This window comes from Phallusia mammillata, chromosome 2, assembly GCF_965637545.1.
Source record: "Phallusia mammillata chromosome 2, kaPhaMamm4.hap1.1, whole genome shotgun sequence".
Lineage (NCBI taxonomy): Eukaryota > Metazoa > Chordata > Ascidiacea > Phlebobranchia > Ascidiidae > Phallusia > Phallusia mammillata.
In genome coordinates this window covers 26,898,796-26,924,517 of record NC_137253.1, presented here as the reverse complement: position 1 = coordinate 26,924,517, position 25,722 = coordinate 26,898,796, and the positions used below count along the sequence as shown (strand labels likewise).

Sequence of the window (25,722 nt, the reverse complement as noted above, 5' to 3'; positions counted from 1 at the left end):
CCCACCGAAAACCGGATATTTCTTCGATTTTTTGACCCCCAAAATTCGAAAAAACGGAAAGGCCTTAGGATTTATTCAAAAATCGAGTCAAAATTATCGATTTTAAAATCCGGTTCAAACCGGTTTGGAGGTTCGGTAGGAGGCAGAAACCGGTTAAACCCAATTTGAAACTGGAATATTCCGGCGAAAACCCACCGAAAACCGGATTTTTCTTCGATTTGTTGACCCCCCAAATTCGAAAAAACGGAAAGGCCTTAGGGTTTTTTCAAAAATCGAGTCATAATTGTCGATTTTAAAAACCGGTTCAAACCGGTTTGAAGGTTCGGTAGAAGGCAGAAACCGATCAAAACCAGTTTGAAACTGGAATATTCCGGTGAAAACCCACCGAAAACCGGATTTTTCTTGAATTTTTTGCCCTCCTAAAATGTACAAAACGGAAAAGCTGTAGCCTTAGGTTTTTTTTAAAAAATCTCGATTTAAAAAACTGGTTCAAACCGGTTTGGAGGTTCGGTAGGAGGCAGAAACCGGTCAAAACCAGTTTGAAACTAGAATATTCCGGCGAAAACCCACCGAAAACCGTATTTTTTTCGATTTTTTGACCCCCAAAAGTCGAAAAAACGGATAGGCTGTAGCCTTAGGTTTTTTCAAGAATCGAGTCAAAATTCTCGATTTAAAAATCGGTTTGAAATGGTTTGAGGTTCGGTAGGAGGCAGAAACCGGTCAAAACCTGTTTGAAACTGGAATATTCCGGTGAAAACCCGCCGAAAAACGGATTTTTCTTGAATTTTTTGAGCTCCTAAAATCGAAAAAACGGATTTCGGTGGGTTTTCGCCGGAATATTCCAGTTTCAAACTGGTTTTGACCGGTTTCTGCCTCCTACCGAACCACCAAACCGGTTTAAAACGGAATCGAAAAATCTCAGGTTATAGCTTTTCCATTTTGCTGAATTCATTTGAGCAGTTACTTTTATTTGCCGTATTTTGTAACCAACTTTTTTAACCATTGCTTTTCATTTTTGAAGTATTTATAATTTGATAATTGTTTTCATCGACGAGTTCTTGTTTTCTAGCTATTTCCTAAAATGGATTTTTTTGGAAACACAATTTTAAACTTTACCCAATCTCCCCTACGACTTGGGAGATCCGTTTTTGTACGAGATTGCTTTTTATTAAATACAAAATCTCAAAACTTGAGCGGCAGCGAGCTCTTTTTTGTTTATTTACTACCATGCAATGTGAATAGATAAGCACTACGAGCAAAATCGTGATAATTATCTACAACTCTGACTCTCAAATGTTTGTTGTGAGTTAAATACCTAAACTATATTTTATTAGTTGTTGAGTTCTCACTATTGAAAACCTTCCAAAAAATTAAAAAACATCATTGGGAAAAGATGAACAAAGGATAACGTTTGCGTACGTTTGTATACAATTTTAAACAATTTTATATATGGACTTTGGTACCTTAACGCCTAAAATAAAAAAAAAATACTTTTAAACAATAAGATTGTGCAGGTTTCATGTTTGAATTAGTATTTGTGGGGCACGCGTTATAGCTTATGAAGCGTACAGCTTTAGTACACCATCTGGCGATCGCTATTTTCTTTTCCATATCTGACGACGTTGTCATGGAATGTGTTGATACAGACAAATAATCCAGATAGCAGCAACAATCTGTAAACAAAAACAAAATTAATACTTCGAAGAACTAGTGACAAAAATTTATGCATATTAACCAGTTTATTGTTGCTTCAATTACAATTACATCTCACGACTTTCATATTATCTGAGCCATAAAATTACTTCTCCTAATGATTATTTACGAACACCATAGAGCAATTCTTGTCACTTTTGATAACTCTCTTTCAAATGGCATACGATAGGCAAACTCCAGAGTTTTGTAGAATGGCGAGAAAGATTCCTAGCGGCTTAGATTAGTACATTTTTGTGGAGTTTATGTAAATGATTCAAGTTGTGGTGTTTATTTAAATGTTGATCAAAATTCATTGGCTTTAAAGTAAAATGCTTTAGGGGCGTCGACCTCCTGTATTTCATACACTAAAAACCAAGATAAGTTACGAAGCGGTACACAAAACCAATACCTGCCAAAAACAAAAGGTTAAAAAGCAATTCCTTAAAAATGTTCGATGCCTCAACTGGCCATAAACAATAAAAAATCTGGATCCAAAATGGCTAAGCAAGGTTATATCCCCACTCTAAGGGTTAAGAAAAGAAGTGTTTTGGATGTGGTGTGAGAGCGCATGTAACCATATCATTATATCTTACCTCAATAAGAATGACAACAACTGTGGTGGCGCTAATTGCATAATAGTACGTCCTCAGCATCGCGTCACAACCCTGAAAAACAACGTAATAATGCGTTATTATTACGCACCTGAAGGTCGTGAACACAATGAGGAGATGAGGTTCCGTGAGCGCATAGGTTTTGTAAAGACCGAGCAATTTAAATTCGTATTTCAAAAAAACTGTTTTTTAAACTTAAAAGTGTAACGTTGCTGTTAACTCATACGAAATAACCACCCATACTCTAGGTCCATTGGATGAAAATTGATCTTTGAAAACACTGTGACGACTTTACCCACTTAAATCCAATCTCGATGGTATTGCTGAAAAAAACTATGTGTCTATATAGTCTAAAAGCGATATCTTTGGCATAAGGCGTTCTTTCAACAAGCAAAATAAACTCAACTCAACTCAACTCAACTCATTGATCTAAGAAATAAACTCAAATCAACTCATTGTAAGCCACATTTACGTATGTATGCATACATACTATTTACCAGGGTGTGAAGAAAAGTCGGATTTCCATTTTGGCAAGCAACAAGATTAACGGCAACTCCGTTTCCATCTAATGTACAGCAGGATTGGGGAAAATTACCGGTCGAATTGTAGTAAGCCGAATTTTCCCAATCCCAATACTTTTCCAATCCACAACAGCTTCCCTGAAATGAAATAGGTTTAGAAAAAACGAGACATCATCAAAACCTTGCGTAAAATGAACTAGATTAACAGTAAAAACAAACTTCTAACTGTCATTTAAACTTCGCCTTCAAAGTAAGAGTACCGTATTTGCAATAAACGAGTTCTTTGAAACGTACGTTTTTCACCAAGCTATACTTTTTATTCTATGTTTTGTGTCTGTGGGTGTATTAGAGTTGGATTCAGTGTTCCATTTTCTGCTGATTTTAATGTACGATGCACCCTACCGCGTATATTCATGTGATTACGGGTCTTCAAAGCTAACAATATTCTGATAAAAGGACCGGATCTTGTAAAACTTTTTGTTTTGCAACTTGTTTAGAAACAAAACAGCGCTTTAATCTATTTTATCAAAAATGGTACTGTTTAGGTAGGTAACATGTAACAACATGCCATATCACATATAGTGACGCAATTTTTGTGTCGCCGAATACGTTTAATATAATCGTCTGGAATTTTGCTCACGCAGATATGGTAACCCTACTTCATCTATCTTAAAAGGTTCATTGTTCGTGGAAGTTAAACTGCATTAGAAGAAACTTACCATGCTCTGCATTGAATCCCACATTTCTTTAACCAAAGGATCGCCAGGATATTGTTGCTTGTAGTTGTTGAATAGCGCTCGACTTGTGTTGGTGTAATACACGAGTAGAACAACACAACCGGCAACTTTCAACATGATCACAATCATCAGAAGTATACAATACTAAAATTGTAAGTAGTCGTTTAGAACATAGTTTTAGAAATCATTATAGTCAAATAGGACTCCAACCCCCAAGATATGTCTAAGGCAAATTTGTCTTGCCTCGACAGGGTATAGTTTAACCAATGAGTGCCTTAGAATATTTAGTGCCTTTAGAATATTCGTTTTTAATTCATTTTTTAGTATGCGAACGCTCCGTACGTTTCCTATGTATGAGTGGGCAAACAACTATAGTTGCCATCAAGGGGACACGTCAATGGCAATTTAACACAATACAACAACCGAAGTATAGAAATTCAAGAGCGAATCGAATGCTTTGATATTTGATAATGTCAATTCTTGAAACTTGACCTTTTCGATCTATGTTATGTAGTCGCATTTATTTCCAATTACGCATGATAGAGCTCAGTTGCGAAATTTATTGGCCCATTCGAAGGATTTTAACATGTTTGCCTAAAAACTATTCTTAAAAAATATGTATCTTTAAAACTATTCCGAAAAACTATTTTTCTCACTCAAAAGCAATTTGCTGTAATCTATGAATCAATTTCTGCCGCCCACATAATTTTACAAAACGCCCAGAGGTTTTATGGTACCGCCCAGTGGGTTGAGTGGACATGCAAAGTATGGTATGTGTTTGGTAAATTTCCCTGTGCAAAATGACCGTACTTACGATTACAACTCCGGGTTTGCTCTTATTGCTGCAGGCAAAACAGCCCAGGAATGAGGTGAGCATCACTAACGCACCACATCCTATCAAAATCCCCACTGATGCCACAATGTAGGTGTCCTGCATTTGAAGTCCCTTTTTGTCCACCATTACCCATATTCCAAGACCAAGAATAACCGCCCCGCATAACTAAAAATCAATGTTCAATATTCATACTTATCAATCAGTAATATTTATACTATTTAAAAAATTTCAACAGCACATAACACACTTGACTCGATAACATTTGCTTTTAAAAGTATCCTTGCTGTTTTACAAAACATTTAAGAGTGACAATTTTGACAAAGTGACAATGCGAATAAAATACGTAATGCGAATCAGAACTGTCGTTGATGGAATAAAATATATATTAGGGCCTAATATATATTTTATTCCATCTACGACAGTTTGTCAGTGTGATTTAGCTTGTTTTACAATAAATTATCCGAAAGCAAAAAAACACATAAGCTTTTATATTGACACGCTCAATTACTAAACTTGTCTTCAAGGCTTTCACTGCAAACAAATGTACATCACTTGTTTTTCTGACACTGATAAGTTTGCAAACAACTGTTAAATAAGTTTGAAATACAATCTGCTTAATCGAAACAAATCTAATTCACATGGGTGTGGTACCATTTTCGCCTTTTCTAGTTCTTGTAATACAGAGCAGAAATTACAAAACAGAAAAAAAACTGTTTACTTACGAAAATTAATGTGTTGAAGACATACACTAAAATCCTCAGGGTAGCTGTTTTGCAATTTAACATGTTTGCAAACAAAAACAACCTGCTAAGTACAGAAGCTTGAAGCCCAACACAGGTTCACGTCTACACAACTTCAAACAGAAGAAGTATTCTCGAATTCTTGCTGGGCATTATGACATCACAGACGAGCCAGGTAATAGCCTCGGGGCTTCGTTGAATCTCATATCGAGACGTGTATAATTTGTTGTTGACGTTTTGAAACTTGATTTACGTGCGAGGGCGTAGGTCTACTACAATTTATTGCGAAGGAATACACAAGTTGACACAATAGATTTGTTTGTGTATCTAACATACAGAATATACTACGTTAATGTGCAAAACAAAACTTACGGTTTTATTTTATTTATTTTTTATTTTTGAGGTCTATTTTGGCCACGCCTAATTGCACGTCTTTGCAGAAAATAAATTCGTAGGTTGTTAAACGAATCTTACGCACAAAGCCTTACTGTTTTTGTGCGTATTGGATAGGCGTACACATACTTGACCACATACAAAGTGTGAAAATAAGCTCCATTACGCCAAACAGTGGAGAAAAATCTTACAAGAGAGATGTCTAATTTCCGTTTGATAGACTCACACAAACGTATTAAATCCTATTCGTAGATATTTACGCGAACAGCTGAAGCATAGATCAGAACTCAAATATCAGATTTCTTCTTTACAGCCCAAGGACATTTTATCTTGTTGGCCAATTCGGTACCATGACATAAAAGCTTTGTTTTTACCACTACATGTGACGTACATAACGGTTTGAAGATGTATCATATCTTGGTCGGTTACGCAGCGACGCAAAACTCTTCAGTGTGTTGTTAAGTTTTGAGTATATTAACTTGGGTACTATTGTTCCAAAATTAGATATTTAGGACACTCATCGTATACGAATTCGTCGCAACATCAATATAATTAAAGCACAGTGGACCAGAGTTTTAAACCAGTTTAAAGTTAAGGCCAAAACCCGTTCCTTGGCGAAAGTACAAACCCCGACCGAACCCCAAAGTTTGTTGAAATTCAACCCGAATTAGGCCCGCCAGTTAGGTTTACAGAGGTCATATTATGCAAGTATATAGCATAGTGTAAAGTCAGGTCCAATCAAGCCCGTTTTACTTAAACTGAAGCCCCAACCCCAACCCCACCCAAGAAAATCGGGCCTGGCTTAAAACTTCACAGTGGCAAGTAAATTGAAAACTGTTGTAAAATTCAGACAAACAGGTGCATGGAGAATGGCAAAAAACAACTAAAAAATCACATGACGATTCGTCACCAAGCACCGAGAGAGAAACGACAAAAAAGGGGATTCGATCAACCGTGACAGCACCTATTAAGGAGAGTTATACAGCGGTCTTGAAGACATGACTGACCCACTGCTGCAACCAAGATGGATTTGAAAATCTTGCTGTTTCTATGGATTGGACTTCTAGTTCGCACCAGCGAGCAAGTAACCACGGTAAGTTTGGTTTGCTAAAATGTAGAGATTATCTGGGAGAGTCAATTTGTTTGAATATTATACATTGCAACAGATATACGTGAAATTAAATACGTTCGTTTAGCTGAAATGAAATAAACTTTAACGTGGTGGATCCCGTTTAAGTTTTTATGTGACTCAAGCAGAGTTTGTTTTATTTACGATACGAAAGTGTCTAGGTTACGCTTCGTCAACAAAATAAGTGTTCTTGAAACTTTAAGGTGGCCCAAGGGCATAGGTTAAACAATCAGAATTTGGTGATAAACTAAATTGGCGGTTTTATAACTTCCATTACGTTTGTAAGTGGTACAGGAATTTGGCAAGAGGGCCGGAAACCATAATAGACAGCTTTTCTGTCCTTCCTTTCATAAAATATGCGAGGTAGAAATACAGTCTTTCGTATAAGCCTTTTCCCTTTATGGACCTTAACGTCAAAACGTTTTAAAAAAATGTTAAATAACAAACATTTCAAAAAACACAGCCTTCGCGGTTTGTGAATACTAAATATTTTTTTCCACAATCTCTGGAACGCAGCCATGTTAGAAATGTACGGTTCAGCGATTTTCTAGTCGAGCATTTGTCCGGCAGTTTCTAGTCGAGCATTTGTCCGGTTGATAATTTGTTTTGTCAAGGAGAGTTAGATGTTTCTGAATAGGTTGAAAGCATATATGTTGGCATTGAGTCAAAACGTTTGTAACTGTTCGTACATTCCTGTATAGCCCATTAATTGGAAAATTGAGATTTTTTTGAAATTAATTCTTGATACTTTGAGTCAAAAGTGATCAAAATCGTTCACGTGTAAATGTGACTATGTTAAATGCAGCCAAACAACGTCACCAAACTGGGCCGCCTGACACCGTCGTGACAAAATGTGCAAATATGGGAAAATTAGTTCACACTGTGCAATACCAAAATAGATATCATCGATTACGTCACGTCTGTGCAACAATGCTGCAACGCTTACAGCAGGAAAAGAAAACATGACTAATTACATACAGCCGGTTGCGCTAAGTATGACACCTTTGTTTTCAAAACAACTGTTTATCAGTAACCTCAACATGCTCCCCTAAAGCTGATATGACAAGGGGTGAAGCTCGTTCGATTACTGTTTTTGTCTATTATTTCGTCTTTTTGTTTTTCTTTTGTTTTTAATGTGCATGTAAATGGAAAGATCGTAACGGCGGCTTTAGATTTTAACTTGAGGTTTATTGTTTTTTTTTTCATTATGCTCAGCGTGCCCTCAAACCGTCTGTCACATTACATTTTCATTAGATCATTTTACTGCTGCTTCATGTAATATGGAATTTAATGACATTTACCTGATTTAAACCAACGGATTCGATTAGGTTAAGGGAAAGTTTCTTGCAAATACAAGAGCCGTAACTAGGCAAAAGCCCAGGCGGACATGGTCTGTTTTTGTTCCCTTGTTAACAACTATACTATAGACATACAGATTAAAGCCGAAAGGGTAATGTTTTGTTCGCGGATTTTCAGCCAACCAAAATAATAGGGACCTTGTAGAAAATGACTAAGCACATAATAACACTGGTCATTAACTGTGCGTCATGTGTGGGAACCCTCAATCAGGAAGTCGTAACCGGTCATGCGGAACCGCTCGTCATAGACAAAAAATTCAAAGCCTTTTTTCTTGAATATTGCAATTGCGTAAACATCCACTGTAATTGGAACGTGAATATCTATTGTAAGTAAGTGTAGAAAAAAGCAACCAACAAACAGTATAAAGGGGCGGTCGAGCAAAACGGGGGCATCTAAACTTCGACCCAGCGCCTCAACAGTGAAGAAAAAACGTGTTCAAAGGATTAGGTTACGTTTGGCCGGTCACGTAGGCACACGCGTCAGCAGCATGACAAAGCGAGTTTTAAGGTCAAAAATCCAAAAATATTTTGCATTTCCATGCAACGTACTCAACAAGCATTGTTATTTTTACCCCCGTTTTGAGAAAAGGAGTAAAAATAGACAAAACACAATTACGACATAATGCCTTTTGATGTCGTTTTACGCCTAAATTCATACACATTATGAATATAATTTCCGGTACGGTGTCAAACGTCCCTGTGTCATAATGCAATATTGCCAAAACAGCAACAGCAGAATGATATGTCTGCCCTAAAAACTAGTGATGTACCGAATCGGCGAAATTTCGATTCGGCCGAATCAACCGAATCATTTATGATGTCACGCGAAGTCGTACGGCACGCGTTTGACATGAAAACATAAGTTTATCTACCAGGCAATTAGTGCAGAATGGTTGTGTTTCGTCCTTATTTCAGTTCTGTGGGGTTTAACATTGCCTTAAGCATAATTTCCAACCCGGCAATGAATTACTAATTAGTTGTCTGCAGTGGGGAAAACGATAATGTGGTAAAAAATATAATAACTGACAGGATTTTCGTTGGTACTAAGCAGGAAAGACACGCTTAACGCTTCAAATGTGTGTTCATAAAAGATTCGGTTTCGGCCGAATCGCAACAAATTATTCGGCCGAAACCGAATCTTTGCAAAAGTGGCCGATTCGGCCGAATAAATTCGGCAAACCGAATATTCGGTACATCTCTACTAAAAACCCATTTATATTCATGTGCGTTGAAGCAGAAATACCCGCGTACGAATCCCGATAAGTTTTTTTTGAATAGTTTCGGTCTTTTTGGCTTATGTATAGCCATATAGTTTTTTTTTACTGGACAGCGTTTAACATCGCAATATTTGAAACATTAACTAAAGGGCATTCAACAGGTGCGTCATTCAGTGCACGTATTATTCTGTCAAACGCAGTTAATCAACACAGCAAATTATGCGTATGTACGTCAGTGCCCTGGAACACTCAGCTTACTTCCTGCCCCCAAATAACTCTTTTTTTATACACGGGGGTCGAACCCATGACGAACCCAAATTTGTTTCTTTCACAAAAGAAAGGCAAGATATATGTACATGTAAACAAACAAACTGACAAACGCTCGGAAATAAACGGCAATCAGACCACTTAATTAAGCACTCTGCAGTTTTTTTGGCGATAATAAGTTCGGACTGATTCATTATTTTCAATGCGTTAACAAATTAATCTACAATTGGTATATTTCATGCAAATTTACATTGGTAAGTTACGTCACAAATAGGGCACATTAAAAAGTACAACTTGATAATGGCACAAGAGAACTGTGGGTATGTGTTCTAAAATATAGCTCTTTTTTTTTCACGGAGTTCGAACCCAGGACACTCCCGGGGACGTATCCCGATGAAGGTTTTTTATGTCTGTATATGCGTCAGGCGCGCCAGACCATTCGGCCAAGTTCCTGCTAAGATATAGTTCTGTTTTTTTAGATCGGCAGTTCCTTAGATGATATACGACCCCTAGTGGACGGCGGTGCGTACTGGACAGTGCCGGGAGATGGCAATTCGTCTCCAATCGAAATTCGCTGGCAACCCGTTGCAAACGGCGGCAGGATGCGGTTTACGATTACAGGAAATGACACCGGATACGTTGCTATGGCGATATCAACTGACGAAGCAATGGTAAGAATTACGCGTTATAAATTGTTGATGTTTAAAATGTGCTACTTATTAGTTGAGTTCTGCGACCGATTAAACCTTCAAACCGTTAAAGTGTTTCCAATTTACACATATTTGCTTATAACGGAGTACATTTCAACTCTTTATGTCACAAACCATAGTTTTGCTATAATGAAGGTCTAAACACTTGTCGATCTTTATAAATCTTCAAATAATAAATATGATATGATGTTAAAATACATTTTAGTGTTTTTTGAGGTTTCGCGGATTTACGAAAATCATTAACGAGCTGAGGGTTGAGAAACCTTGAGATTTATGTTTGCTCATATCTTGTCTCGAATACAAATTACAAATGTTACAACAAGTATTACAGAACTTTGGTTTGTTTCAGGGCGTGGCCGATGACTGCTATATTTGTTCCCGCATAAATCCCACTTCGGATACCGTGCAAGTACGGTCCGCTCATTTGGTTGGAGAGACGGAGCCAGTTTACGATGCAGTGGTAATGATACTAAAGCTAATCAACAACTAATAAATAAAAGCACTCGATTTAAAAATAGGTTTACAGTAAAAAAAAATTAAAAAAAACAACGATTTCCTTTGAAGTATTTTGTCAACGATTTTTGTAAAATTGCTAAAGCTGGAATAAATATTCGTACATCACAGGTCGATCCCGCTGACGTGGAGGCAACAAACCTTGAAAATGGTACCATGACTTGCACTTTTCTACGCGACATCAGCCTGACTAAGCTAGTTTCGGGGGTGGAAACCACTTGGAACTTGTCAAGTGAAGCATTTAACTTGCTCTATGCCCAGGGGCCTGTGCTTGCAAACGGCAATATTGTTCAGCATACGCATAGAAAACACACGAACTCAGCATTCAGGCTGATTACAAGTAGGTCACAGAAATTGAGTTACTATGAGTTGTTTACGCATTTCCAGGTCCGTATTGCGTTTGGGCAAAAATATTCGAAATATTATTGTAGGACTAAACGTTTACACAAAACGTAAGAGAAATATTTTTTTCTGAAATATCTGTAGATTTTTCGCGTAAAAGTCAAAAAAATAGCTTCTGCGTTTTTTTTTTTGTAAAGTATCATTAGCCATTTGTTGGTAATATCTGACACTATAAAATTAAGTCCAATTCAACCACTGCGTGATTTAAACTTTTAAACTTTTAACCACCCTTCTGCAGCTGATAGATTTAACTTAAATTTTTGCTTTAATTTTCATTAATGATTAGTAAGTAAGCGCTTTTTTGCGATAAGAATAAACTACTTATTCGGCATGTAAGATAACAAGATCAAACAAATTTGTTTTGATCAAAATAATTAATAACTTAAAAAATATTGTCCAAATTAGGTACTGAGGACGACATCGCTGCTCTGGTTGGTGGAGGTGGCACGTGGTTCGTTCCTGGCGGGAAACTTATCACCTGGCAACCGTTTGTGCTTCTTGGTGTTGAATGGATAAAGTTCACGATAGTTGGCGACGCGACGGGATACGTTGCTATGGCAATATCAGTGGACGAGAATATGGTGCATATAACTATTGAGTTTCAGCAATAAATCATAGAAAATTTGCTCATATTTTAATTCATGACAGTAGAAATTAAAGCGACAGGAAACGATTCGTTGTTATTTGACATGTTATTATTTCGTTATAGAGTGATGATGACGCTTACATATGCTCGCGCGAATCGCCTTCGTCATCAACGGTTGTGACGCAATCTGCTTATCTCACAGGCCATGCTCCTCCCACCATCATAGAACCGGTAAAAGTTCTAACACCACCACAACACAACAGCATTTTCTAATACAAAATAAAATGTAAAGTTTTCAATCTAAAATCAACATTCGCTCAGGTTGCCCACCCCGAGTTTGTTGACATCACAGATGGCATTATGACATGTGTTTTTCTACGTGCGCCTAATGTGACAAAAACAGTGGGAGGACAAACAACTAACTGGGACCTGACTACCAGAAATTTCAACTTGTTGTATGCAGAAGGAGAAGTCGCCGCTACTGGCGCTATTATGCGACACACTCATAGACAACATACACACGGACAGTTCAGCCTCACTGACAACTCAATGTTCTCCAGAACTAGTACGTAACAAAAAAGAGTTTGTTCTTCAAGTCAATTAATCAGTCATAAGGCTGTGCACTCATCGCTCAGTAGACGCTTAGTGATCAAAGCATTGCTATTACAAGCAATAAAATTAAAGTATTACGAAAAATACTAAGGGTCAAAGACAAATATTGACCTTTTCCTTTTTAGTCGTGCTATTAAACCAAAGATCCACTGTTAAATGAATTGTCACTATTTTTTTAGTAAACCCAACTCCTAATGTGGAGGACGACGTAGCTGCTCTGATTGGTGGAGGAGGCACGTGGTTTGTTCCTAGCGGAAAGCTCATCACCTGGCAACCGTTTGTGCTTCTCGGCTCAGAATGGGTGAAGTTCACAATAGTTGGAGACGCGACGGGTTACGTTGCTATGGCAATTTCCGTCGACGAGGACATGGTGCGTACTTTTTTTCGGATTGATAATTAAAAATGGTTTAGAGTTTCCTCTTTACACACAATGTTCGAGTTAGTAGAGCAAAATTGGAATAAAATATAATAATGAAGAAATAGGCTATTTCTTAGATTTCATACTTTGCTTGCAGAGTGATGACGATTGCTACATCTGTTCTCGAGAGTCGCCTTCGTCATCAACGATTGTGACGCAATCTGCTTACATCACATCACGTGTCGCTCCTTTCATCTTTGGACCGGTGAGTTAAACGACTGGAAATTGGACCCTGTCAGTAGTTTCATTATTTAGATCATTTATTATTGATAACTTTCTACTTTATAGATATTAGTAAATACCACGATTTGAAATCTCTATCTATCTATAATACAGATGACATACGAAAAAAACATGTGCGATATTTTTAAACACTTACTCCTGTCAAATACATAATGTATTACGTAGACTCGTAACATTTGTATGATACATTCTTATTTTTAGCACGACCGTCCAGAGTTCGTTGACGTCACAGACGGCATTATGACGTGCGTGTTCCTACGTGCGCTGAACGCAACAAAAACCTTAAACGGCCAATCGACAAACTGGGACTTGACTTCTGGAGCTTTTAACTTATTGTACGCGGAGGGCGCAGTCACCGCTGGAGGTGCCATTGTGCAACATACACATAGAAAACATACACACGGACCATTCAGTCTCGATGATAATTCGCTGTACACGAGACGTAGTAAGTGACAATTCAAACTGAATGGATATGTAAACAATTATAAATCTGGATGATACAAAATTTGTAATTGGAATATTGAAACTTACGTGTGCTTAGGTATGTTTTCCAATACTACATCTACTGTACTAATCGCTTTTCAGTAAACCCAACTCCTAATGTGGAGGACGACATTGCAGCTCTGGTTGGCGGTGGAGGAACGTGGTTCGTTCCTGGCGGAAAGCAAGTCACGTGGCAACCGTTCTCACTCCTTGGCGTGGATTGGATGAAAATAACAGTAGTTGGTGACGCAACCGGATACGTTGCTGTGGCTTTCTCAGTTGACGAAGATATGGTGTGTATCATGAATACTAACTTTATGTCAGTTTTACATTAAAAGTACGTGTCAATATTTTTCGTTGACAGTCCGATGACGATTGTTACATCTGCTCGAGACAGTCGCCTTCGTCATCAACCGTCGTGACGTCATCTGCGTACATCTCAACTCGTGTTGCACCGCTCATAATTGGTCGAGTAAGCACAAGTTAACAGTAGATTGTTGGTCAAGTCAAAAACGTTGCAACATTTTTTCATTCATCTTGCAGCACTCACAAGCCCAGTTCGCTGACGTCACAGACGGCATTATGACGTGTGTCTTTCTGCGTGCGCTTCACGTCACGAGAACAGTTCAAGGGCAAACGACAAGCTGGGACCTACCTGTCCGGCCTTTCAATTTGTTGTACGCGGAAGGAGAAGTTAACGTTTTAGGCGCTATAACGCAGCACACACATCGAAAACACACACACGGACCATTCAGTCTCACGGATAACTCTCTGTACAGGCGCAGAAGTAAATAACAGTTTATTATTATTTTATCACCCCACAAATATAACACCTTAGTTTACATTTCTTCGATGATAAAATTGATTCAACCTGATCGTCCCAACCCCGTAAACGACTTAATGAAAATATTCCGAATAGGAACCCATTTCTTGTCACAGTTAACCCAACACCAAGTATCGAAGATCAGATAGTCGCCATGCCAAACAGTGGCGCTGGACAATGGCTGCTTGCTGACGGCCGATCGATTACGTGGGAAGTTGTATTGCATGAAGGAGTCGAGAAGATGCGATTCCTCATAATCGGGAAGGGGAGTGGTTACGTAGCCATGGCCATATCCGTGGACGAAGACATGGTGGGTTGACAGTGAAATTGTATTATATGGGCTGCTAGAGAGTTACAAGCCGGCCTGAATTCGGGGGTCTAACCCCAACTGAAGCAGCTTGAAAAAGAAGCTACAATAAGGCCGTGAAGTTGGTAAAACTGATGCCAAAATAAAGCCAGGTTTGAGGGCAAGCCCGCATCATAACCTTTTTCGTAAAACTTAACCCCAGGCACAGCCCGGACGTGACCCCCAAGAGCCCGTCCCAACTTATAACGATGGACCGTTGACACACAAAGTAGCCTACGTGTGTTTGATGGGCCTAAAAATGTTTAAATTTAAGTTAACCTTTGAATGTCTGAAAGAGTGCAATTCTATATAGCGGCCACTGCAGGTGTTACTACCCAAACTAGATAAAATTGTTTCAACTGGAAGTTGACAGTGAAAACTTTTGCCTGAACAGAGTAATGACGACTGCTACATCTGCTCACTGGAAAGTCCGACTTCATCGAACATTTTGATTCAATCCGCGTACTTGACAACCAGAGAGGCTCCCACTATTGTTGGCCCTGTAAGTTATTCAATAAATGTTTAAAATCGAAACTGAATAGCGTATTTCACTATAGTGAATTTGTGTAGTAAAAACCGTGTCATTTTTCTTTCGTGCAGGTTGATTCGAAGCTAATAGTTGGCGCTGACCTCACCAACGGTACTTTTGCGTGTGCCTTTTTGCGCCCACTTAGTGTTACCAAGGTGATCGGCGGTATATCGAGGACCTGGAATTTGACAAGTGATGCGTTTAACCTTCTCTACGCCGAAGGAGAAGTGAATTCCGGTGGTAATATTGTGCGACATACCGTCAGAAAACACACCCACGGGCCGTTCAGCCTTGTTGACAACACTCTGTACCTTCAAACAGGTAAAATTAAGTCTTTTATGCAAAAATAATCAGTTTATATTTTACTTCTTAAAAACAAAACAACAAACCAACGGATTTCAGAACTTACTTTGACATATTTTGTAGGTTTTTCAACAATCTCACCGCCTACTACCTCCAGTGCACAACCGAAGCAGAGAGCCACTGGAATGTTTTCCACAATTCTAATCGTGACAATGGCAATTATGACGTCATTGTAAATGATGCATTGTAGTATAAATGAAATCATTTACTGTTATGATAGTCTTACCTATGGGCTGAACGCAACTATGTACTTTGTGGTCGTCCAACAATTCTTACAGCTGATTTTTTCTCCTCATGTTCGGAATTGTCTTTGTTCCTTGCTTGCTGTTCATGTGATGCTAGGTCTTGTGATTGGAACCATTCTACCGTAACGCACCTGCTTTTTTACTAACTTTGGCCGGATAATGGCAGCTATAAAGAATGTAACAAACAACACAGTGTATACTGTGTCTTAATAACTTCTAACCACTTTTGATTCCCTGTGTGTGTATTAGTGCGATAATGATCATGTTTTATTTCAGGACTGTGAATATTGCATTGTACAAAGGGATTCAAATGTTTTGCTGTGTAGCAAGTTATGCAATAAACTACGCAAAATGGTAGCACAATCATGTTTTACGGTTAAAACTGCAAAAGAGAAATTCACAACCTTCAAAACGAACGGGCTTTAGCATGTCGCATGTTTTACTTAGTCTTAGTTTATCTTTTTTCACAATGGTGCCATTCAAAAAGGAGATTCCGGTCTGTGATGAAAAAAGAGATAAACCAGGGAGAAAAAGTTTCAGCTTCCAAAAATGTCGTTTTTTTCTGCTGAACCGCAATGGGTAACTCGAAACCCTCGTCTTGTGATGCTTAGGCACGCGGAAAGACAGATCAAGCGTGAAGCAACCGCAAAGTAGTGTTTTGGGGTAAACTTTTTTAGTCCGGCCGTTTTCAGGTAAAACGGCTGATGACAGCATTTTTCACCAACGAAGGTATTTTGCCTAGAATTCCAGTTGGGTTTTTTCATGCCAGGCTTGCGCTAAGGAGGAAACTGCTGCCTTACTGGTTCCCCATGCGTTACATTAGGAAATGGATAGAATCGAATTACATGTTTTACATTCTGCTTTTTTTTTCAACACCGGTTTACTACTGTTGAAACGGATACACCATATCCGCAATTCCAACTCCAAACAAAAAGGTGTGTGTAATATTTTTTGAACGGGAAAGATTCCAGTTTATGATCACTATGGTGTTTTACCAAGCGGCTCAGTTACCAAGGGAACCGTTCTGCTTTGCTGCTGGGTTCTAAACCTGTTGGAATTTTGATTAAAACCGAAAAAGGCAAGCACGGACAATAGTGGTTATGTTTTGCAATCTGTACTAATACATAAAGTTTAAAGTTGGGTATAATTTAATCGTTTGCTTAAAATTATTTCGTCACGTTGCAGTTAGTATTTATTTTCAAACAGAACAACTATAGTTGTCATTAACTCAGCTGTCATTAACTCCAATGAAAACAGCTTGAAACCCAGAAATGAGTTCAATTGCGTTAAACTTAGAAAATTTTCAATCCTGGAATTGCAATGAGACAGCCAAAAGCTTGCATGATTGATCAAGCTTATCACTTTTTGAGCGGTTCAATAGTTGGGCGTGGGCTCAGTTCTCAGGAAAAACAAAGAAAAAAGGCAAGAGTAATTGAATAGCAATCCTTTGTACTGGTATGGGTAGAATCATTACGCAGTTGGGACTCGCAAAGCGGCAGTTTATATTTTCCTTACAGCTTCTGCAAAGTATAATAACTGTTTCGATATTAGATACACAAGATACGGACTTAGCTTTACTAAGAGCAAAACTGCCAGCGATGTAGAATATAACGTAGACATTTTATTAACCAAACGTTTCGATATTTTTTATAATGTTACTTACTTTTTTAGTGGAATTATAAAATTGCCCAAGTCTTTTGGTTTCTTTAATGCTGTAGCAAATATGAATTGCGCTTAAGAAACCAAGAATATTTAGATGCCTAAGCTTTCTTAAAATGACGCCGATTTGGTGACAAAATGCAGAACTTTATGTTTTGCATTTTTTGTAATATGTTTTTTAAAGCATTTGTTCGGTATTTGTTGCATCTGAATTCAGCGTTTTTTTGTCATATAGTGAACTCCAAATATACCCAACAACTCTATTTCAAGTTTCACCGTTTACCTGATTTATTAAAAAGCCGTGAAACATGAATAACGCAATGAAAGTATCTTTCTTGGCCGTTGTCCTCTGTTGCTTCATTAAATCAACACAGGCCCAGGTAAGATATTACTAATATATCTGCATATCGTTGTGTGAAAAGCTAAAGGTCATTGTTAAGCAAACTTTCCTTTATAGCAGTGGCCTGCAACCCCTGGGCCGCAGCCCGGAATCAGTTAGCGACGAGTTCGTTCCCGGGCCGTATAATTTTAATGCGTTTTTATTGTTAAATATTTGTAGTTTTTTGAAGGCCGGTCCGCGATAAAATTTCGGTTTCAAAAACGGTCCGCAGTAGAAAAAAGGTTGCCGACCCCTGTTTTATAGCAACATTAAGCAAAAGATTAAAAACCTCTTTACTTCATATTTGGTTCATAATGTTTTGAAAATAGACAGTAAACATTTAATGTAATGTGTCTGGTTTGTTCAATCTAAAATTTCTCATTTAAACCATTGGCTTCAGGTTGGCCACTTATACGCTTTTCTTACGCATTTTTTGCAGAACACTGCTGTGGATGATATCGAAGCACGGTTGCATGGTGGAGGTGTTTGGACAACGAGTTTGAATGCAACTGTTGAGTGGGAACCCGTTATGATGAACGGCAATATGATGCTTAATTTCACTCTGACTGGCTCTGATACTGGTTACGTTGCAGTAGCCATCTCTTTGGACCAACTTATGGTAAGCGACATTTTTTATACACCGGTTAGCAGAAATGTATCATAAAAGGACAAAAAAGTTGAAATACTGTGGTTGGACAAAGCACGAAAAATTGCGATTGCTAATGGCTACAAGTCAAGATAATTTGATACGTTGGGTGGTTTTGTTTAAAAGGTCTAAAATGATTTTACAACTTTATTTTCAGTGTTTGCCATTTTCTTAACAACAGAAACTGTTTGCAGGGTACGGCAGACGATTGTTACTTTTGCTCAAGGACTGCCCCAAATTCAACGAATATCACCGTTACCTCTGCGTATATTACTCAACGTGGCAGACCTACAACCGTAGAGCTGGTAAAAAAAGTTTTTTTTTATTACAATTTAAATTTGGAACCTTTATCAAACATGCATACATTTATCATCAATTTATACCCCGTTTTAATTGTTGTAGATGATTTTGAGTTAAGTGATTCCTTTGAAATAGCATTTAGTTCAGTGGTTCTTAACCTTTTTGGTGTGGTTTCCCACTAACGTCAATCACCAACTTCGAATTTCCCCCTTTGTTTTTTTTTAAAATCATGTTTTGTGCCCTACGTTAACAAAAAAATATTTTTTAAATAAAATAATTTTGTGGAGCGATTTGGTCTGGAACTCCAAAGGTATACTGCAATCTTTTTGAGTTTAAATAGTGCTTCTGTGAGAGATTAAATTATTTGGAATACTGAAGAGTGTGCTCTGCTTGCATTATTCGTTTATTGCATCACAATGAACAAAGGAAAGGCTTTTATTCGCGCACAATAGCAAAGTCATTGATGGTTTTAGTCTTGTCTGTGATGTAACACCCGGCCTTTGGATTTGTATGTGTCTTGTAAACCTTAGTAAAATTAATCTTACATGTTGTTGCAGAAAATTTTTAGTAAAGTAACTTTCAATGGTTAATTCAAAGCCGGATTCGACCCTCGAGCGCGAGTTTGCTCTTTTCAAGCTTACATAATTTCCCTCCGAAAACATGAAATTTCCCACTAGTGGGAAATTTCCCACCGGTTAAGAACCACTGATTTAGTTGAAAAAAATACCAGAAACCACAAATCTGTAATAACCAATATGCAACTATAAGAAATACAAAAACTATTTGTTCATCTACAGCTCGTAGCAAATGTCAGTACCAGCATTGCCGACGGGATGATCACGTGCTCTTTCTATAGGCCAATCAGCGTCGACAAGAATGTCAGCGGAATAGTTACGACATGGAACGTCAGTGATACGGCATATAACCTCTTGTATGCCGAAGGAGAAGTTGGAGCAGATGGAATGTTAATGAGGCACCCTAATACTGCTAGGACCAATACCAATGGCATGTTCAGCCTAGTAGACAACACAGGATATTTGTCGGGAAGTAAGTTGCAATCAAATCTTATTTTTTTACCGGTATCACTGTAATGTAAAGGTTCGCATTTTCTTTTTATCTGGTTTTCCACCTTAACAATTTGCCCCCATCAATATCTTTAACACACTACTTTTACATTTATGTGTGTAAATTTTTTTTCTTTAAAAATATCCACTGTTATAAACCTTCTCTGGTTTTCCACCGTAAAAATTTGCCCTCGTAAATGTCTTTAACACACTACTTTACATTTATGAGAGTAAAATCTTTTTTCTTTAAAATTATCCACTTTTACAAACCTTGCTGTATTGTTTTTGCTCTTAAATATTGATAAAGGGTAATTTTTGTCTTTTTAGCAACTATGGCACCAGCAACAACAACGACGTGCTCGGCAGCCTTCCTCTCATCCAATGTGGTGTACATTTTCGCTGCACTCATCTTTTCCATGTTTTGAGAATGAACCGTCATTTATCAAAAATATACTGATTAAACATTACATTTTCAGCTTGTGTTGATGCACAAATGAAACGCAAGCGAATCTACTAACTTTCGCTTATTATAGGCTGTATAACTAATCTTGTAATGAGCGTTACTGCACCTTTACATGTATTGCTTTATCTATAGTGATCATTTGTCCACAAGACAGTGATAATTGACTTGTTTTTGACACAAAAAGCACCATTTTCGTTTTCATGTGCTCTAATTTCAGGAAGAGCAACTGACGTAAGAACTCACTGTAGCCAGGTTTGAGAATAAACGATACGTGGTGCAACTGAGCATAGGCATTTACGGTGACAATAATTGCTCAGCAAGTTACAAACTGCTACCAGCAAATTGCTGACTCAGCAATTATTGTCACCGTAAACGCCGATACTCCGTTGCGCCACCTATCGGAAATTCCCAAACCTGGCTACTGCGAGTTCTTACGTTAGTGCTTTACCCTAATTTCAATTCCAACGCTATGTCCTAATTGTTAAACCGTATATTTTGGATAAATCATAGCCTTTAATTCGTTTTTTACCGTAGTTGCTGTTTGGTGTTTTCCTGATTTCTTCACATAATTTTTTCTATTGGCTGGTGCGTCTTTTCGCTCCCAAAATACATTACATAAACCGATGCACATCGTCGAATTTTTGCCACACATCTCTTTTACCGGCGCCTAACAGGTCACGTTTCCGGTTTAGTCAAGCGTGTCAGTTCCGGTTCGACTGCAGAATTGCTTGTAAACTTACGTAAACAATAAATAAAGGTAGTAACAATCAACTCACATTCCTTTCGAAAATAACTTCATTGATGATCAAAATGCTTTTAATAAAAAAAAAACGATTGGCACTTAGTTTCAAAACTTCAATACTGACCTTTACACCTAGTAAGTTCGCGTTAAAGAGCAAACATGACACAACTTACGACTGCACTGCTTGGCAAACAACTGTCAGCTATTATCTTTAACTAGTCACTAGGACATGTTTCTGTACGGTCATATCGTCAAATTTTTGATGAATGGCGGAAAATGAACAAGGTTAATAGTAAGTTGTGGCAAAGGAGAGTTTCCAAATTGTTTTTTAGCTTTGCGACCAAGTGTAGATTTGTGAAAAACTTACATTCTACACAAAAACGATGCTGAAAAGTCAGGTTTCCAAACAACAACATTGAATTAGACTTGCTAAAAGACTGATTTTGTGTACGTTTGGCAGAAGCTACCATGTCAAAAAAACGTGTGTATAGTATAACAAGTAATAAAGGCGGAGAGAGAGGTTACGTTTACAGGAAATCGTGGCGTTAACGACATGTTTGATGCCAGTAAACATTAAGTTAGCATTAGACTTCGCATGTTGCAGAAAGCTCAAGTACAAAATTGCCAACGTGTGACTGCTGTCTGGGCAGGTTTTGGAATGTTATGCTTGACTAAATGCATTTATCCTAGCAACAGCATTGGTTTGTTTTTTGTAAAAGACTAATTTGTTGTTTGTAAACAACTAGTTGAGCGGTTTTAGCGAATTTAGACGCTGAATCATGATGAAAAAACAATGTGTTAGTGTAGCAGCTAGCGGAACTAATTAATCACCAGCAGGGTGCCAATTTAGTTGCAAAACAAAAACTGCATCCCATTATAAACTATGCCTGTTGAAAACCATTTACTTTGCAGAATCTAAAAATGTCAAAACTGCTGTACTTTACCGTAGCGTCACTGTTTGTGGCGTTTTGCTACAGGTACTTTGTTGCCGACAAATCTAATGCCGATCGCCGGTCCATTCTTTCAGATTGGGAAGACATTTTGCCGGCCGAAAACAAAGACCGATTTAACAAAACACTTAAGAAGGTGACTGACGGCGTACATGTGGCAATGTACTACGGATTGGCCAACGTCGTAATGATCGAAGGCGAGTAAACAAAACAGTTATACTTATACCTGTAAATATTAAAAGTTGCCATTTCTTCAAAATATATATGTACCAACTATGGCATTGGTCGTTGATTATTATCAAGAATGTCACTAATTTGCATCTAGCGAGTGTGCTTGTCAAAACTCAGCCTGCTAAACCAACCTAATTTTGAATAGCCTTGGTCGAAGCTTCAATCTAATCTTGAATAGCCTATGGTGGAAGGCAGTTGTTTTTGAAAGTGACTTATTGTTGTATCAGGTGACGATGGAATAATCATTGTGGACACAACTGAAACACCCAGCGCGATTGAAGAAGCGATGAAAGAGTTTCGAAAAATCACCGATAAGCCGTTGAAGGCAATTATTCTTACTCATTTTCACCCAGGTACGCCAACGAAAAAAAAGTTGCTCAATACCTCATGTTTCCTGACAAAAATCAACTGCACACGGTAAAAAAAGCTAATTTTAATTAATGCTTGCTAGTCTGACTTCCGTTTTTGCTATCCGTTCCAATTGCTTGCTCAAATTGCTTTGGCCTGCTTGATAAAAAACTAAACCTGTTCTGTTGAAAGTGGGTGTGAACCCCAGCGTGCTCCACAACAGTCAAAGGGGCAATGGGTACCGAGAGGTATATAGGGATTCAAAAAAGTTAGACAACTGTAAATAATTTGAAGTATGTGTATAATAACATATGTGCCACCATATCAAAGAGTTGCGTTCTCTTAGAAAGTATCATTTCACTTTGCCCTTTATCATGCTTAAAGTTTGTATTTTATATCTGTAAAACGTCATTTATTTATTACATCAATGACAAGAGTACACGGAATCGAAGTAACTGTTAAAAAGGGTGCGAGGAAGATGGACGTTTACAAAACTAGTTAATTTTTCCAAAGGAAACAAGAATAGCTTTGCAGTAATAGACAAGACAATATGTCGGTATTTTGTGAACAGTATGATCCAAATTTTATAGATCACATCCGTGGACTTGATTGGTTGTTGAATGACACCGGACACCCAGTGGACGTATACGCGCATAGAGAATCAGCTGTGGAAGTGTCAAAATCATGTAAGTCGCCTACAACTCTTGCTTAATCTCAATTTGTTAAATCAGCCAACTTTTAAAACAGGATTTGATTACTTGTCAGTAAAATCAACACCCAAAATGCGATTGGTAAGTTATGTTTTGCCTTTTTTATCACGAATTCTGAATTACAATTCGTTTCGTTTTTTGTCGAATGCTGTTTCCTTGTTTGCTAACCATCGTGAACTATTTTTGTGGTTAGGGCCACTGCATTTCTATCAACTCACTCTATTCGTATGATAGTACATACAAAATGTATTTGACATTATTTTCAGTGATAACATCACAAGCTGCATTTCCACGGTTAGTTCGGCAATTCGGGTTGGGGCTTAAAAGAAGAGAGGTCAGTTCTATTGTCACTCCCATGACGAAATTGAACGAGAACCCGTCATTTGTTGTACTGCATCCTACCCATATTGTTGACGATGTTCTTGAAGCTACCATATCAGGTTCGAAACAAATTTAATTGCTAATGAAAATCGGTGCTGCCTATTCAAATATTTGTCATGAGTTTAGTTAAAGATTTCTAAAATCGTACCACAGTGCCTCAAAGACAGTATAGCTGCCAAAGCCGTAGACTTTTTAACATTAAAATATAGCGTTTTGATTTAGTGTCTGATGGTCTAAGTCCGTTGAAAGTTTTAAAATTATCTTTTTCTTACTGCAGCAATCATGTAGCCATATTTCGACTTTTAAGACCACCTATTCGTTAATTCTAGCAGTATGTTTCTTAAGGGGTAAGAATAAAGTTGATCCACATTCCTGGCGAAACAAGCGACCAAATATCGGTTTGGCTTCCCGACAAAAAAGTTCTGCTTCCAGCCGACATAATCTACATGGCCTTTCCCAACATCGCCCCAGTAAGAGGGGATTTTCCTCGTAGCTCTGTGAACTGGTTCACCAGCATTGACAAGATTCGCTATCTTCGTCCGGAATTTTTGGTTCCAGCACATATGCCTCATCTCAGTGGAAAAGACAAAGTTTTCGAATTTCTTACCACTTACCGGGATGGAATTCAGTTTGTCCACGATCAGACTGTCCGACTGACCAACGAGGGATTGCACGTGAGCGACATCGTGCGGAAAGTTAAACTGCCGCCATCACTCGTCGATCTGCCACATTTAAGAGGTTTCTACGGAACAGTGGAATGGACTGTGCGGGCCGTTTATGCAAACTACACTGGATGGTTTAGTGGAGAAGTTGAGGAACTTAATCCGCTTACAATAAAAGAGAAGGCAGCAAAAATGAAGGAGTTGTTAGAAGAAGACATGAAAACCTCCACTGGAGGCGTGGATGCGATGATTCAGGTAGCTGAGCGCAACTTGAAAAAATCAACGGATCATTTTCGTGAATCAGGACAGGTTTTATTTGTGGAAAGTCAATGGGCTCTGGAGCTTGCCAGCTCGGCACTGGTGGCCTCGGCAGAGGGCAATAGTGAGCATGAACGGGCAAAGGAGGCAAAGATAAACGCACTGGGAATGATGGCTCGTTACTCTGAGAGCATCACCGCCAAAAACTACTACCTGTCGTGTGCCGCAGAACTTGACGGAAGCTTTACTCCATTTGAACTTGGCAACGCGAGAAAGGTGACAATCAATAAGATGGAAATTACCGACTTGTTGACTCTTTTCACCAGGAGAGTAAATCCCGAAAAATGCGACTCATACAAAAAGATCACAGCTATTTTATATTTCACCGACTTGAACAAAACCTACGGATTCTTACTTCGTAATTGCGTGATTGAATACATTGACGATAACGCTCGCCTTCCTGAAATGTATGACGTCAAGCTGACAATGACGTCACAAGTATGGCGTGACTTATCGAGCAAGGAGCGAGGTGGAATGTCGGCTTACATGTCTGGGGATATGGTAGTTGATGGAAGTATGATGAGTTTTAAAGCCATCACCGATACAATGAATTAATCTAATGTTGTGGTTTTTAATTTCCTTTGTGTCTTTTTTTCTGGTTTGCTGTTGTTTCGTTGAGTTTCGAGTAACGATTTTGTGTTTACATTTCAAATCCAAGTATGATGAGTTTGAAAGCAATCACAGATACGATGAACTAATTCCCGGCTTACACGACGTGATGAAAACTAATTGTACTATGTATCGTGATTCGTTATGTGCAATTGTTAAATCGGTGTGTGTTGTCGACATTTATGTTTTTAAGAATTTACTACGCAAATTATACACACAATCGAAAAAGGTGCATGATGGGGTGAGGAGTGTTTTTTTTTTCAAAGCACGGCGCAGGTGATTTAAAAAACAGCACATCATTGATGAAAAATCTGGCAAATGTGATTTTATTCCGACGTTTCGACGTCCTATACAGATCGTCTTCATCAGGGTAAATAACACTGAATGCGACTAGTACAGTGCACGATAAACAAAGGAAAAAAAGAATGGAACGCAAGCACGTCACAACGCAACGAAAAAACCGCGCGATAACAAATGATTGGCCCTG

The 25,722-nt window shown here is 38.2% G+C and overlaps 4 protein-coding genes across 4 annotated transcripts; 3 read left to right on the top strand and 1 right to left on the bottom strand.

Moving 5' to 3' along the window:
- Positions 1-1,195: 1,195 nt before the first annotated feature.
- Positions 1,196-5,261, bottom strand: LOC145213867 (tetraspanin-18B-like). The gene is made up of 6 exons (XM_080082274.1): positions 5,119-5,261; positions 4,376-4,561; positions 3,544-3,705; positions 2,801-2,962; positions 2,286-2,357; positions 1,196-1,673 (listed from the first exon to the last, which is right to left on the bottom strand). Exons 1-6 carry the CDS (start codon positions 5,179-5,181, stop codon positions 1,626-1,628), a joined length of 693 nt encoding a protein of 230 aa, XP_079938400.1. The 5' UTR covers positions 5,182-5,261; the 3' UTR covers positions 1,196-1,625.
- A 1,171-nt stretch (positions 5,262-6,432) lies between these two features.
- Positions 6,433-16,130, top strand: LOC145214977 (uncharacterized). The gene is made up of 17 exons (XM_080083627.1): positions 6,433-6,622; positions 9,980-10,171; positions 10,560-10,670; positions 10,835-11,063; positions 11,531-11,706; positions 11,835-11,942; positions 12,033-12,276; positions 12,503-12,693; positions 12,839-12,946; positions 13,186-13,429; positions 13,570-13,760; positions 13,832-13,939; positions 14,011-14,254; positions 14,407-14,600; positions 15,031-15,138; positions 15,237-15,486; positions 15,592-16,130. The coding sequence occupies exons 1-17, from the start codon at positions 6,554-6,556 to the stop codon at positions 15,702-15,704; spliced, it is 2,880 nt and encodes a 959-aa protein (XP_079939753.1). The 5' UTR covers positions 6,433-6,553; the 3' UTR covers positions 15,705-16,130.
- Positions 16,131-17,672: 1,542 nt separating this feature from the next.
- LOC145214600 (ferric reductase 1-like) lies at positions 17,673-20,837 on the top strand. Its single transcript, XM_080083161.1, has 5 exons — positions 17,673-17,812; positions 18,251-18,430; positions 18,652-18,762; positions 19,555-19,804; positions 20,149-20,837. Exons 1-5 carry the CDS (start codon positions 17,741-17,743, stop codon positions 20,244-20,246), a joined length of 711 nt encoding a protein of 236 aa, XP_079939287.1. The 5' UTR covers positions 17,673-17,740; the 3' UTR covers positions 20,247-20,837.
- Positions 20,838-21,947: 1,110 nt separating this feature from the next.
- LOC145214312 (linear primary-alkylsulfatase-like) lies at positions 21,948-25,443 on the top strand. Its single transcript, XM_080082814.1, has 5 exons — positions 21,948-22,173; positions 22,435-22,560; positions 23,146-23,241; positions 23,532-23,705; positions 23,992-25,443. The coding sequence occupies exons 1-5, from the start codon at positions 21,948-21,950 to the stop codon at positions 25,179-25,181; spliced, it is 1,812 nt and encodes a 603-aa protein (XP_079938940.1). The 3' UTR covers positions 25,182-25,443.
- The last annotated feature ends 279 nt before the right edge of the window (positions 25,444-25,722 follow it).

Coding starts and splice junctions, on each gene's coding strand:
- LOC145213867 (XM_080082274.1), bottom strand. CDS start 5,181: ATGTTAAATTGCAAAACAGCTACCCTGAGGATTTTAGTGTATGTCTTC. Junction 4,562..5,118: donor TCTTCAACACATTAATTTTC/GTAAGTAAACAG, acceptor ATTGATTTTTAG/TTATGCGGGGCGGTTATTCT. Junction 3,706..4,375: donor GCAAACCCGGAGTTGTAATC/GTAAGTACGGTC, acceptor TTACAATTTTAG/TATTGTATACTTCTGATGAT.
- LOC145214977 (XM_080083627.1), top strand. CDS start 6,554: ATGGATTTGAAAATCTTGCTGTTTCTATGGATTGGACTTCTAGTTCGC. Junction 6,623..9,979: donor CCAGCGAGCAAGTAACCACG/GTAAGTTTGGTT, acceptor CTGTTTTTTTAG/ATCGGCAGTTCCTTAGATGA. Junction 10,172..10,559: donor TATCAACTGACGAAGCAATG/GTAAGAATTACG, acceptor GGTTTGTTTCAG/GGCGTGGCCGATGACTGCTA.
- LOC145214600 (XM_080083161.1), top strand. CDS start 17,741: ATGAATAACGCAATGAAAGTATCTTTCTTGGCCGTTGTCCTCTGTTGC. Junction 17,813..18,250: donor TTAAATCAACACAGGCCCAG/GTAAGATATTAC, acceptor CATTTTTTGCAG/AACACTGCTGTGGATGATAT. Junction 18,431..18,651: donor TCTCTTTGGACCAACTTATG/GTAAGCGACATT, acceptor AACTGTTTGCAG/GGTACGGCAGACGATTGTTA.
- LOC145214312 (XM_080082814.1), top strand. CDS start 21,948: ATGTCAAAACTGCTGTACTTTACCGTAGCGTCACTGTTTGTGGCGTTT. Junction 22,174..22,434: donor CAACGTCGTAATGATCGAAG/GCGAGTAAACAA, acceptor TTGTTGTATCAG/GTGACGATGGAATAATCATT. Junction 23,706..23,991: donor TCTTGAAGCTACCATATCAG/GTTCGAAACAAA, acceptor ATGTTTCTTAAG/GGGTAAGAATAAAGTTGATC.